Consider the following 12957-nt stretch of genomic DNA (forward strand, 5'->3'; position numbering starts at 1 on the left):
AAGGCCAGCCTGAACTGCGTAGCGAGACCTTGTCTCAAAAAGACCAAAAAAACCAAAAAACTTTTGGATAAGGTTTTTTGGCATTTTTGTTGTTGTTGTTGTTGTTGTTGTTGTTGTTGTTTTACAAACTATAAATTTCAAAGCAAAAATAAGTCAGAATCAAAACTGACAACAAAGCTGGGTGAAGTGATGAATGTCTGTAATCCCAGCACTCGGGAGTTTGAGGCAGGATGATTGCTTTGAGTTCAAGGCCAGTCTGAACTACATAGCGAGACCCTAGCTCAAAAAAACAAACAACCCCCAAACCAACAAAACAACCAGTTTATAAACCCACAGGTATGGAGACTGAAGTCTGGGTACAGCTTAGTGGGGTCTGCTGCTCAGTCTCAAGAGGCTACAATCACCCTGGCATTTCTAGGAGCCCTGGGAAGAATTTACTTCCACGTTTATCGCTCATGGCTAAACCCAGTTCTTAGCTAGGGGACTAAGGCCCAGTTTCGTTTCTGCCCATCAACTCTGAGCCACCTTGAGCCCTCGGGGTCATGCGGTGCTGCTGCATGCACCCTGACAGCCAGCAGGAAGAAAGCCGCTCGGCGAATCCACCTCGTGATGTGCCTTTCCCAGGAGCGAGGCAGCGAGGGAGGCAGCTGTCCCTGCTGAGTGCTCACCTGCTTAGGGCAGGCTGAGTCAGCACGATCTCTTTTCCGACTTCGGCTGACTGGGGACCTCTGTAACAGCTGCAAGATCACGTGGCACCTGGATTAATGTCTGATGTGCATAGCCAGAGCAGGGGTGGGCCTTCTGTAATAAGTCTGTGTTTTAGTCAGCTTGTAGCAAAATGCCACCTCTGGCAGGCCTCAGGAGAAGCGCTTGTGCTCACAGACTGATGTTGAAATCAAGGTCAGCGGGTTGCAGTCTCCCGAGGCCCTGGACTGCTCTCCTCCAGCCTGTGTGGCCTTCTGCTCTGCACACGTGTGGTCCTGGTACCTCTTATAAAATACTGGGCACAGTGGCTTAGGGCTTCAGCCTGTATCTTTGGAAGACACAATTCTGTCCAAAACAGTCTGATAACAAAACTGAGAGCCAATAGTTATCGATCTACTTAGGCATGTTTTGTGCTCGCAGGCAGGCTATCTCATTAAAAATAAACCACTAAATTAAATGACGTACCATCCTGTACAATTCCAGGTATATCAAAGTGTTCCCTTTATTCTTGATTAAAAGTCCTGTAAGATTTCTTTTGTGACCCAATTGTTAGGGCTATTTTCTCTGTGTGTCAGGCCAGTCTGAGGACAGTCCTTCACCTGCAGAGGGGCGGAAGGGCGGCAAGGAGCAGTCCGTGCCCCAACCTCGGACAGCGCTGTGCAGGAGGCCCCAGCTCGTAAGCATCCGATTCTGCTCTCTTCTTGAGCCACCCGGCGCTGCCATGGGCTGCACCGTTCTGTCGTGGGGGGCTTTAGGCGAGGTCTGTGACTGGCAGTGAGAAGCAGGACGCGAGGACGCCACACCTGAGTCACCGCCTGCGAAGAAGCAGAGCCGCCTTCTCAGACGAAGCCACAGCCTCGCGGGCCAGCGCGGCTCAGCTGTGCTGGATGCGGTGGTGGTGGTGGGGGTGTGGCCCAGCCCCAACCCGCAGCGGATAAAGGGCGCCCGCGGATAAAGGGCAGCCGGCGCCCGCCTTGCCCTCCCGCAATCATGGAGGAGGCGCCCTATCTGGAGCTTTACTTGGACCCGTGCGCCGTCCAGGTGAGTCTGGGAGCCACGGCAGAGCCGGGCACCTCCAGCTCCAGGCGTGTGTTCCCAGGTTGGCGCCCAGGTCCTAGTCCTGGTCCCGGTCCCAGCCCCAGTGTCCCTGGCCGCTGGCTCGGCTGTGCTGGCATGGGGACCCCTGTCGCCAGAGGACGCGGCTGGGTCTCTGGGACGGCTGGAGAAGTGGTCGCCTAGGGATTGGGGTTGCAAGAGGCGACCAAAGGCACTTGAGGTTTCTTTCAATTAACTCCCAATTACACACTGGGGGTTGAACCTGTAGCCTTTGCCCCGAGCCTTTTTCAACATTTTGATACAAGGGCCCACTCCTACGCCAGATGACCCAGGCTGGCCCTGATCCGGGGCTCAAGAGACCCTCCTGCCTCAGCGACCCAGACCGCACAGGCCCGCCCCTACGCCGCGCAATCTCCAGATGGTTTTAAACCTTTAGAGTCGAGGGTTGTAGAGGAGACCACGGTGTCTTCAAAAAAGAGCCAAAGAGCCACTGTTTGTAGCTGAGAGTTCGTGGTAGGGGGAGGGTCACGGGTCTCGAGGCTCAGCCCAACCCCGGCTGAGGCAGCCTGGAAGCCGGGTGGGGCGCGGCGAGAACAGGTCTTACAGGCGCACGCGCACTGAGCAGCGCTGGGGAGAGACCCGGGGTTCTGGGGATCCCGGGTCTGGGCAAGGCCGGGGCTCAGGCAAAGGCTCCTGGGTCCCCTGCGTGGCCCAGGGACTCCGAGGTGCCCGGGCGTGATGCCCAGGGCGAGCGCTGGCCGGGTTGGCTGGTTTGACAGCTCTGTCCTTCCCTAGTGTGTTTGATGGGAGGAGAGAGAGACCCCGAAGAGACCCCGGCAGCTGCGCGGAGCGGAGGGACGGCCCACGACACCCTACCAAGTGAATCCCGTTTCAGGAGAATAGTATCGTGTTCCTAAGTGTTTTTCTTTTGAGCAACTGATCATCTGCCTCTGCAGGACTCGGAAAGGCTAAACAACACGACAGGGCCCGGCTGGTGGGGTTAGGGTAGGCAGCTTCGTCCCGGAGCGCAGAAGTAAAATCTAGGCGCAGGTGGTCCGGCCAGCAGGCGCGGCTGGGTGGAAGCAGGTGGTAAGGCGCATAGCAGGGAGATGGGATTTTTCAATGATAAACCCCGTGAATTTCATAGCAGCTGCTTCCTGGAGGGACCCTATGTCCCCACCATCCATCGCTTTCCGGACCGGAAGTACTACACAATGACTTAAACGTTTTTTTTGGGGGGGGGAGGGGGTACCAGGGATTGAAAACAGGGCCTTTCACCAAGGTACATTCCCAGCACTTTAGAGAAAAAATTGTTTTTTTTGAGATGGGTTCTCGCTAAATTACTAAATTGAACAGACTGTGCTTAAATTTGCAATCCTCCTGGCTCACCCTCCCTCCCAGGATGCTGGGGTTTCAGACAAACACCACTACCTCTGGGGTAAGCATATTTTGTTTTGTTTTTGTGGTGTTGAGGATTGAACCCAGATCCTTATGCATGCTAAGGCAAGCACTCTACCCTTGAGTTACAACCCAGTCCAAACTGCTCTTAACATTTAAATTTAATTCTTTCTTCCTTATCTCTTCCTTGACTAAAAAACATGATGCAGGGTCATTTTGAATACTAGCATTCAAGACTATATTTTAACTTCACATAATTTTTTCCTCTAAAATATGAATGTGAAAGTAAAAATAATTTAAATCAATTAAATTTATAGTGAACTCAGGTAACCGTGAATCTGTTCAGGGTTCACACAATACAGGACATAGTTGCTCAATTGCTTCTTTTACAAAATTGAATTGAACTTGATGAGTTAATAGGTATGTCGTGCAAGTAGGAAAAGCATTTTGTGACAAATGTCTTCTCTGCATTTAAAAATAGACTTTCCTGTTTCTGTGCAGTATGCCATAATACTGTAGTAGACCCTAACGGGACTTTGTAGAAAGAGGTAAGGCATGAGTATAAGCAGTCTCGAGCTGCTGCTCAGCCTGAGCTCACTACCAGCATGATGTCTCCTTGGTGTAACACTGCTTTGTTGTTGTTTGTTTCTTCTGGGAACTGCGTAGGATGACCTTGTCCCAGCCTTGTCTCCTCTGTTCAGCCCAGTTGTACCCTGTGATGTGTACACACCTCATTCATCCAATCCAGAGACAACATTGGAGTCGCATCTTGAAGAAGTCAAAGAAACATCTGGTGATTTCTCATCTATGGATCTTATCTTCCTACCAGATGAATTGACTCAAGAAAATAGAGACCAGACTGTCATTAGAAGCCAGCATGAAACTGAAGAAAATTGCAAAGCTCAAAGTCATCAAAATAAGTTGCCATTACCTGGCGAACAGGATGTTGAGCTGGGCTTGCACAGCAGTGGTTTACCAAATCCCTGCGCACATCCATGCCCGAGTGCTGCCGACTCTGCCCAGCCCTCACCTGAGAAACCAGTCTCCGGGGCCTTGCCTCTGGCCATAACCGCCATGACTCCAGTGGCCCCTGCCTCAGAGTGCTCTGGCATTGTGCCGCAGCTGCAGTGAGTGTCTGTCTGTTCTTGCTTGGTTCCCTTTCATTGGGATACGTTTGCACTACACTGTTTTTAAATTGAGGGGTGCCTGTGGGTACACATTTTATATTCCTGGATGTGATGACAACCAATTTCTTTTTTTTTTTTTTTTTGGTTTTTCTCCGGTACCGGGAACCGAACTCACGACCTTGTGCTTGCCAGGCAGGCGCTTTGCCACTGAGCTGACATCCCCAGCCCTGACAACCAATTTCAATATAATAGTGTACAGAGAATTTCTGAATTCATTATTATCAGTTCTTAACGATTTATCATTTTCAGACAGTTTGGCTATTTGTAAAATGAAGCACTAATTTTTGAACCCTTAAGAGAGGGTAAGAAATTAATAGATACATTCTTGAAGGATGGCTTGTTTATACTACCTCACTGCAGTGCTGAAAATTGTGGTTATGGTTGGGTAAACACAAAAGATGTAAAGAAGGGAAATGGAATTTGATTTGCAAGTTGATTAGAAATTGTGGTTTCTATTTTGAGGCAGTGTTTTTTAAAGTTTAAAACAATTTTAGTCATGAAATTTTAGAAAAAGCCATTTTGGCATTTGGGATTTACACCTTACCAAGAACTATGTTACTCTATATTTCACACTGAGAAGAGTTCTCCCTCCAGAAAGTGGCTAAGGTATAACCTATGATATAAGGGAGTTAATAGATTTTTGTCTTTTAAAATTCTATTCTATGTAATTTTCTAAATAGACTTATTTCTTCAGGAACATAGTTTCCACTGTGAACCTGGCCTGTAAATTAGATCTCAAGAAAATAGCTTTGCATGCCAAAAATGCAGAGTATAACCCAAAGGTAAGACTTCTCAGGATCCTTTCAACGTTTTGGTTTTCCTTAAATTTACTTCCTATGATCATGATATTGATGCATTCTTTTGTTTTTTTCTTTAAAAAATTTTTAGTGAAAGGTTTTGGCAGTATAAAAATTTAACTATCTCACTTTCTGTTTTGAAATTATAAGAAGTAATTTTATTGTGCTGAATAAATCAGTATTTTAGTGGTTTTTAAAACTAAGATTTTTTTAAAAGCTGGATGTGGTGCATCAACTGATGAAGTGATGAAAGATTGTGTGTGTGTGTGTGTGTGTGTGTTTAACAATGCAGTTCAACTCTACCATAAAGAAAGATAAGCTTGAGACATTTCTACCTAAATGGATGGATGCACCTTGAGGCCATTCTCTTAAGTGAAATAAATCAGACACACATGTGTAAATACCACATTGTTTCTCTGGTGTGAGAAACTGAAAGTGTAAATAAGGACCAAAATATGTAATAGATATCATGAAATAGGAAGCAAGTGTTCAAACGGGAAGGGGGATTCGGGGTTGGGGAAAAATAATGAGAAAAGAAAGAGAAAAATGGAAACAAGTCTTTTGTAAATAAAAAGGGGTTGAACAGAGGGTAGGGGAATAGGAAAAAAAAAATCAAGTTTTATATGTACAGGTACAAATTCCCTATAATGAATATAATCATAAACTTAATTAATTTTTTTAAAAACTTGGACATGGTGGTACATGGTGGTAATTCCAGCACTCAAGAGGCTGAGGCAAGAGGATAACTACAAGTTTGAGGCCATTTTAGGCTACGTATTGAGTTCAAGGCCAGCCTGAACTACAAAGTGAGACCTTGTGTCAAAAAACCAAAAAATAAATAATAAAACTAAGATTTTTCTTTGCAGTCAAGATCTTTCAGTATGACTATTTTTTTTTTTTTTTTTAGCCTATTGGGACCTTGGCTTCCTTAAAATGCCATCATCTTCTTGTAAACAATTATTTCTAAACATTGTCCCACCTAGCTGACACTTAGACATTTTTCCTTTTAGAAGTTGTCTTATTTGAGAAGGTCAATTTGTTTAAAATTCTAATTGCTAAAGTAAGATACAGGGTTTTTCTTTTTTCTCCTCAGAGTTTGATAAGATGGATTCTTTGTGCCTTACAAGGGCAGGCAACTGGTCTCCCATGACCTGCTGCCCACAGGATTTGTTAAAAGAATTAATATGTAGTGATTTGTCAGGCCTCAAGCTGGGGGGTGCAAAGATGAGCATGTAGCCTGGTCCTCTGGGAAATGTTCACTGGCTTAGTGCAGGTCGGGGAGCACTTATGGGGTCATAGTCGTAGGAATGCAGGAATCAACTACTTATGGATTAAGAATTTGTTTTTGCTGCTTCGGTAGTATTGATGCTGACTTCTGAATCTAATATAGCTCTCCTTTTTTATGCAGCTTGTATTAGTGGCTGTGATAAGAGCAGAAACACAATAATGAGCTAGAATCCTTATGGCAGCAGCAGTGGCTGACCACCATATTGAACAGCCAGCATCTTAAGCATATTCTCCACCACACCGAGCCTGCATTTTATTTTCCTTTTCTTTGTGTGTCTGTGGGGGAAATAGAGTCTGATGTTGGACCTAACACTCAAAGGAATCCTGGCATGGCACCTAAGCTACTCTAAGAATTTAACAAAATGGCCAGGTGTGATGGCACATGCCTGTAATTCCAGCACTTGGGAGGCTGAGGCAGATCACTGCAAGTTCAAGGCTAGCCTGGGTTACATAGTGAGTTTAGGGACAGCCTAAACTATACAGTGAGACCCTGTCTCAAAAAAAACAAACAACTGCCCCCCAAAACAAAAAAAGAATTTAACAAAATGAATACCAGGTGAGTTTACCTTTTAGTATACTCTTGTAAAACATCACTAGAACATGATCAGCTCTATGTAGTGCTGACTCCGCATTCTGTATGTTTCTACTTTAATCTCAAATTGCCTTTCTGACCATGAAATGATCCATGATCTTGTGGAGTAGCATAGACCAGACATGTATTCTTGCATGATACCGTCCCATTTTCAATCCCAGCTGACTGCAGAGAGGAGACTCAGTGACGGATGTCTGTGGCAGATAAGGAGGCATATTTAGTGACGTGTCAGTGTGGTGGACCAGTGGTTCTCAGCCCGCAGCACCACCTGGAGGGCTTGCCAGTGCTGCTGGGCTGGGGACCACACTCTGAGAATTACTACTGAAAGCACTTGGCAAAGCAGCTTTTCCCTTCATCTTCAGCATGCCAGTCACTGTATACACTGTTCTGGTTTTGTTTGGTGCCTTCTGGAGTCTAGGGAGGCCTACAACACACTGTACTTCGTACTCTCTTTTCCAAAGATTCTTTGAAAGAAAAAGGAAGCATGTCAATGTAATGGTCTGAGTAGTTGTGGTTTTGTGTAACTTTACCATTTCTTATGTAACTTTACCATGTCTTATGTAATATTGGAGGTTAAATAACTACTTAACTCGTTGTGAACTAAGGAGGGATAACTCAAATTATCCTCTCAAGAGGACAAATGAGAAAAAACCTGCGAAGTTCTTAGGACGGGATCTGCAACATAACAGATACTCAAATTTTAGCTGTTAAAATTACTTGTACTTATTATTAAAATTACACTTTAGAGACATAATCATTTCTGTTAACATGGACAGAACAGATGCAGACAGTGGTTGGCTTTCTCATCCAGTCTCAGCTTCTTCAGACTGTCTTCCTATCCAGCCTAGCTCTTCAGCTGGGCCAGTGTTAATTCCTAACAGAGGTCGGTTCGCTCCTCACTTCTCGTTGTTTCCCTCTTGGTGTCCTTGCACAGAGGTTTGCTGCTGTCATCATGAGGATTCGAGAGCCCAGGACCACAGCCCTCATCTTCAGCTCTGGGAAAATGGTCTGCACAGGAGCTAAAAGGTATGGAGGAGCACCCCAAACCTTCCTAGACAGGAAGTTCACTGTGAAAGCAAGGAACATGGCATTAATATTTGAAAGCACGTAGTAGAAACAAAATATTTTTCTTAGCTGAATAGTTAACTTCATGAAATGCCAAGTTGTGAGTTAAAAGCACTCAGTCTTTTTTTTTTTTTTTTAATTTTTGAGGCAGGGTCTCGCTATGCAGTTCAGGCTGGCCTTGAGCTCACTTTGTAGCCCAGGCTGGTCTCAAACTCACAACAATCCTCCTGCCTCAGCCTCCCGAGTGCTGGGATTACAGGTGCGCGCCATCATGCCTGGCTAAAAGCACTCAGTCTTATAATATTGAGTTATACCCCACACTTTACAGTCCTTCTGTTAAACCAAAGGGAGTTAACTGGGCTATTACAACTGTTTTTAAGGTGAATTACAATTTTTAAAAAGCTTCAGTAATGACAATGCATGTTATAACTTTGAAAAGTTATAAGTTAAAAGCATGTAGTAAGTGGAGAAGTTGTTACTGTGTGTGGATTTTCTTCTTTGCAGATCAGTGGATAGAATTTTATGAGTTAGGTATTTCTTGTGCCTTGGCCCACTAGGAATCTCTGAAAAGACCTGCCTTTCCCAGATCTCCTATAGGGCTGAGGCCTGTGGGCTGCTGTGTGTTCTCACACCACCAAGGATACAGGAGAGCTGCTCTCCTCATCAGTGTTAGAAATGGGTAGCAAGTCTTCCTCCTGAAGGCTGTGGCAGCTCATCCTCAGCTGGCACTGTGCGCCACGTTGATTTTCTCCTATGAACACTGCCTGTCTTTACCATTTGTAGTCTGCCGTGATTACATACATCTGTAGTTCTGGCATTCTGGGAGGCTGACGCAAGTTCAAGCCCAGCCTGGGCAACTGAGCGAGACCTTGTCTCAAAGTAAAAGTCTTGCAGAACAACTGGGGTTGTAGCTCAGTGCAAAGACCTTGAGTTTGATATCCAGTACCAAAAAACAAAAGAAACAAAACCTCATTTATATTTAGCAATTTAATTGGCAAAAGTTTATGTTGTTTTAATTTATATTGCCTTAACTACCAGTTAGATTACCTATGTTCATATGCAAATTGTAAATTGCTTACTATGTCTTTGGACCAATATTCTATGGAGATATTTATCTTTTGTTAGTAACTTTTTTTTTTTTTGAGACAAGGTCTTGTTATGTAATTCAGGCTGGGCTTGAACTCATTTTGTACCCCAGGCTGGCCTGGAATTTGCAGCCATCTTCCTGCCTCAGCCTCCTAAGTGCTGGGATTACAGGCAGGTGCCACCACACATGGCTGTTAGTAACTTTTTGCATTTAAGATTTATTTCCATCTCAGCACTGAGGATTAAACATAAGTCCTTTGCACTGAGCTACGTCCCCAGCCCTTATTATTTATTGTTTTGAGACAGGGTCTTGCTAAGTCACAAATTTGTCTAGGCCAAGCTCAAACTCATGACTCTTCTGCCTCAGCCTCGTAGAGTGCTGGAACTACAGATGTATGCCCCACACTTAGTGAATTTAAGTATTTTTACCAATTTATGCTATAAATATTTTTGTAGGTTACTATTTATTGTTTTGCATTGACTTTATTAAAACATAACTTAAACTTCTACTTGTATAGTCAACCTATCTAATATTTTTCTTTATGGTTTCTTTTTTTCTTTTTTTAATTTACTTTAAAAATAAAAGAATGAAAACATATTAACAGACATCCATTTACAAAATTGCATAAGAACAATACAAGCAATACCGAATTACAGACAAAGTGGTAGGAAATTAACAATGGTGGCTGTATTATGTATTGATATCTTCAAAATGGTTTCTCAGGAAAACAGAGACATGCACGATTAATGAAATAATTAATCATTAACTGTTCCTCTCAGTAAAGCAACAGAAGTCAGTAGTGCAACTATGTTAGCTATACTGTATATACATATATACATAATTTCCCCTTCTTTTTTTTCTCTTTTCCCTCATCCCAGTTGCTCTTTACTTTTGAGCAGTTTACTTTCATTTCAAAATGTCTAGCATACCTCCTAATTTTTATTCACTCTTTCAGGTTCTTTTTTTTTTTTTTTTTCCTTAACTTCTAAATTTATTTATTTATTTATTTTGGATAAATGCTTCAAGAACAGTCACTAAGTTGGATATGTTTCTTCTTTATGCTGGGTATGAGTGGAATGTCACTTGTTTGAGAAAATCTGAACACAACAGAGCACACCTACTAATCCCAGCTACTCAGGAGGCTGAGGCAGGAGGATTGCAAATTGGAGGCCAGCTGGGCCACTTAGCAAAACCTCGTCTCAAAATAAAATGGGTTGTGGATATAGCTCAGTGCCTCTGGGTTCAATGCCCCGTAGCATTTAAAAAAAGAAGAAAAGACAACTGGAGAGATTTTGAGGTATTAAAAATTTTTTTAACATTTATATCACTTGGCACATATATATCTTCTTTCTTGATGTTGATTTTTTGGTAAGCATCTCTTTTGTCGCTTCATATTAGTAGCACATACATTTTTAGACAGATAAAGGTTCTCCAACTTCAGTACGCATCAGAAGCTTCTAGTGGGCTTGTTGACATCTGCTTGCTGGGTCCTTAGTTTGAGGTGAGACCTGGCCTTTCTAATAGATTTCCAGGTGCTGCTCCTTCCTGAGGACTCATATTGCCAATGCTGGAACAATCCATTTTATCAAATAATGCTTAAGTAAAAGCACATTATGTGCAAAAGTGACAAATTAGGGTAAAATTGGTGTACGGTTCAACAGTTTACACTGTACCAGACTTAGATAGGATGCTAGGGCCAAAGATGTGGGAGGAAGGTCCTTCTCACAGAGCCATGCACTACATGGTGAATGTGGTGCAAATAGTGAAAACACAACCAGAAGGTGATGTCAGTACAAGGAACAGTGGGAGGGGTGGTGGTCAGAATGTCTTTAATCTGACTTGTTTTCCCCTTTGCAGTGAAGAACATTCTCGACTGGCAGCGAGAAAGTATGCTCGTGTGGTGCAGAAGCTGGGCTTCCCTGCCAGGTTCCTTGATTTTAAAATTCAGAACATGGTTGGAAGCTGTGATGTGAGGTTTTCCATCAGGCTGGAAGGTCTGGTGCTTACTCACCAGCAGTTCAGCAGGTATGAGTTAGCAGGCTTGGCTCTGTGTTATAAGGTATTGAAGTTACCTTATGGGCTGCTTATATAGGGTGTTTTCAGAGAAAGCGTGATTAACTTAGAAGAAATAATGGGGGAGGGACAGTAGATCAGAGGGCTGAGTTGTGGCGCCTGGGGTCTCACCCCTTCCTCCAGGGCTCCATCTTTTGCAGTTCTGGTGCTCACATCTCACTTGTGTTGTAGTCACCTGGACAGCTTACCAAGCTTACACTCCTGGTGGGGCTGTTCATCAGAGACCTTGCTTGTATGTGCAGTCCTACAAAGCTCACTCATGATGCCAGTGCTGCTGGCTAGAGGCTCCTGTATTGAGGCCCACTCATCTACAGACTTATAAAATAGGGAACAGTGGCCTTGGGACAGGTGTGCCCGTGAGCTGGGTGGTGGGAAGCAGCTGACAGCGGGTGAGAGGAGAGTGCTGGAGAGAAGGTGCAAGAATGGCTCTAGCTTATCCTGTGAGCTTGATTCTATCCAGTTGTCTTGTTTTGTTGATGGGGCATCTTCCTGTGGGTGTAGCTTAAGTCCTACCTCAAGGTCATTTTTGATGCTTCCTCAGGAGCACCACTACATTTCACAGCTGCTTCAATAACTGCCCTCCACACAGCCAGTGCCCTCCCTGTCCACAGCTGCCCTCCAGCTGTGGTCTTGAGGGACAGCAGTGCAGGGGGCCAAGGGAACACTACCAAATCCCTGCACTCCCAGGGTATGTGTGGTGGCCCAGACACCTGACTCAATCCAGAATTATGTTGTAACCATTAGGGAAATCAGTATGTAGATTCCTCAAAAAGCTGAAACAACAAATTTCAATTAACCCTGCTAGGCTCCTCCTGCCACTTACTCATTTTATTAGATTTTTTTTTGGCATTGTTGACTTCATTGATCTTTTTAGGATATCCTTAAGAATTTTTTGGAGTGCTGACTTGGTGTTCATGAATTTCTTAAGTTCTTTCTGTCATGGAAATACATTATTTCTCATCAATTTACAAAGAAAGTTTTGTAGGATATGTAAGTCTGGGTTGAAAATTGTTCTCTTAGGGCTTGAAACACTTCACCCTAAGCTCCGCTGTCCTTTAAGGTTTGTGTTCAGAAGTCTGCTGCAGTTCTAATGGGCTTACTTTCATAAGTGATTCGTTGCTTTTCTCTAACCACCTTTAAGATTCTTTTTTTTTTTTTTTGGTTTTTTTCCGGTACCGGGAACCAAACTCACGACCTTGCGCTTGCCAGGCAGGCGCTTTGCCGCTGAGCTAAATCCCCAGCCCCCACCTTTAAGATTCTGTTCCTGTGTTGTACTTCTGGTATTGACTAGGATGTGACATTCAGAGCTTCTCTTTTGAATGTGGCTATTGCAGTTCTATATGCATCACCTATCCATATGCTTCTTTCCAAATACTTGGAAGTTTCCTGCCATCATTTCTGTAAGCAAATTTTTATACCACTTGTGCTGTTGTCTCATTTTTTACTTATTCCAATTAATCAGATTAGTGCTTTTTATACAGTGAGACCATGATTTATTTATGTATTTATTTTTTTGCATTTTTTTAATTTTAAAGAGTAAAAGAAGGAAAACATAATAATAGGGGGGACTTAGCAAATTACAGACAAAATGGTAGGAAATTATCAATGGTTATTGTTTTACATATTGTTATCTACAAAATAGTTTCTCAGGAAAACAAATAGACAAATAATAGTGAGTTAGAGACAAAAGAGGTAGGAGATTATCAAGAG

General features: G+C 43.6%; 1 protein-coding gene across 1 annotated transcript in view; it reads left to right on the forward strand.

The window, feature by feature from the left end:
- The first annotated feature begins 1692 nt into the window (after nucleotides 1-1692).
- Tbpl2 (TATA box binding protein like 2) overlaps nucleotides 1693-12957 on the forward strand; it is a 27874-nt gene continuing 16609 nt past the window's right edge. Inside the window, exons 1-5 of the mRNA XM_005399237.1 lie at nucleotides 1693-1746; nucleotides 3826-4286; nucleotides 5041-5128; nucleotides 7957-8048; nucleotides 11032-11199. Coding sequence (XP_005399294.1) covers nucleotides 1696-1746; nucleotides 3826-4286; nucleotides 5041-5128; nucleotides 7957-8048; nucleotides 11032-11199 — 860 coding nt within the window. The 5' untranslated portion in view covers nucleotides 1693-1695. The remainder of the gene's footprint in view (nucleotides 1747-3825; nucleotides 4287-5040; nucleotides 5129-7956; nucleotides 8049-11031; nucleotides 11200-12957) is intronic.

The sequence above is a fragment of the Chinchilla lanigera genome, unplaced genomic scaffold, assembly GCF_000276665.1.
Source record: "Chinchilla lanigera isolate Chin_1 unplaced genomic scaffold, ChiLan1.0 scaffold00065, whole genome shotgun sequence".
NCBI lineage: Eukaryota > Metazoa > Chordata > Mammalia > Rodentia > Chinchillidae > Chinchilla > Chinchilla lanigera.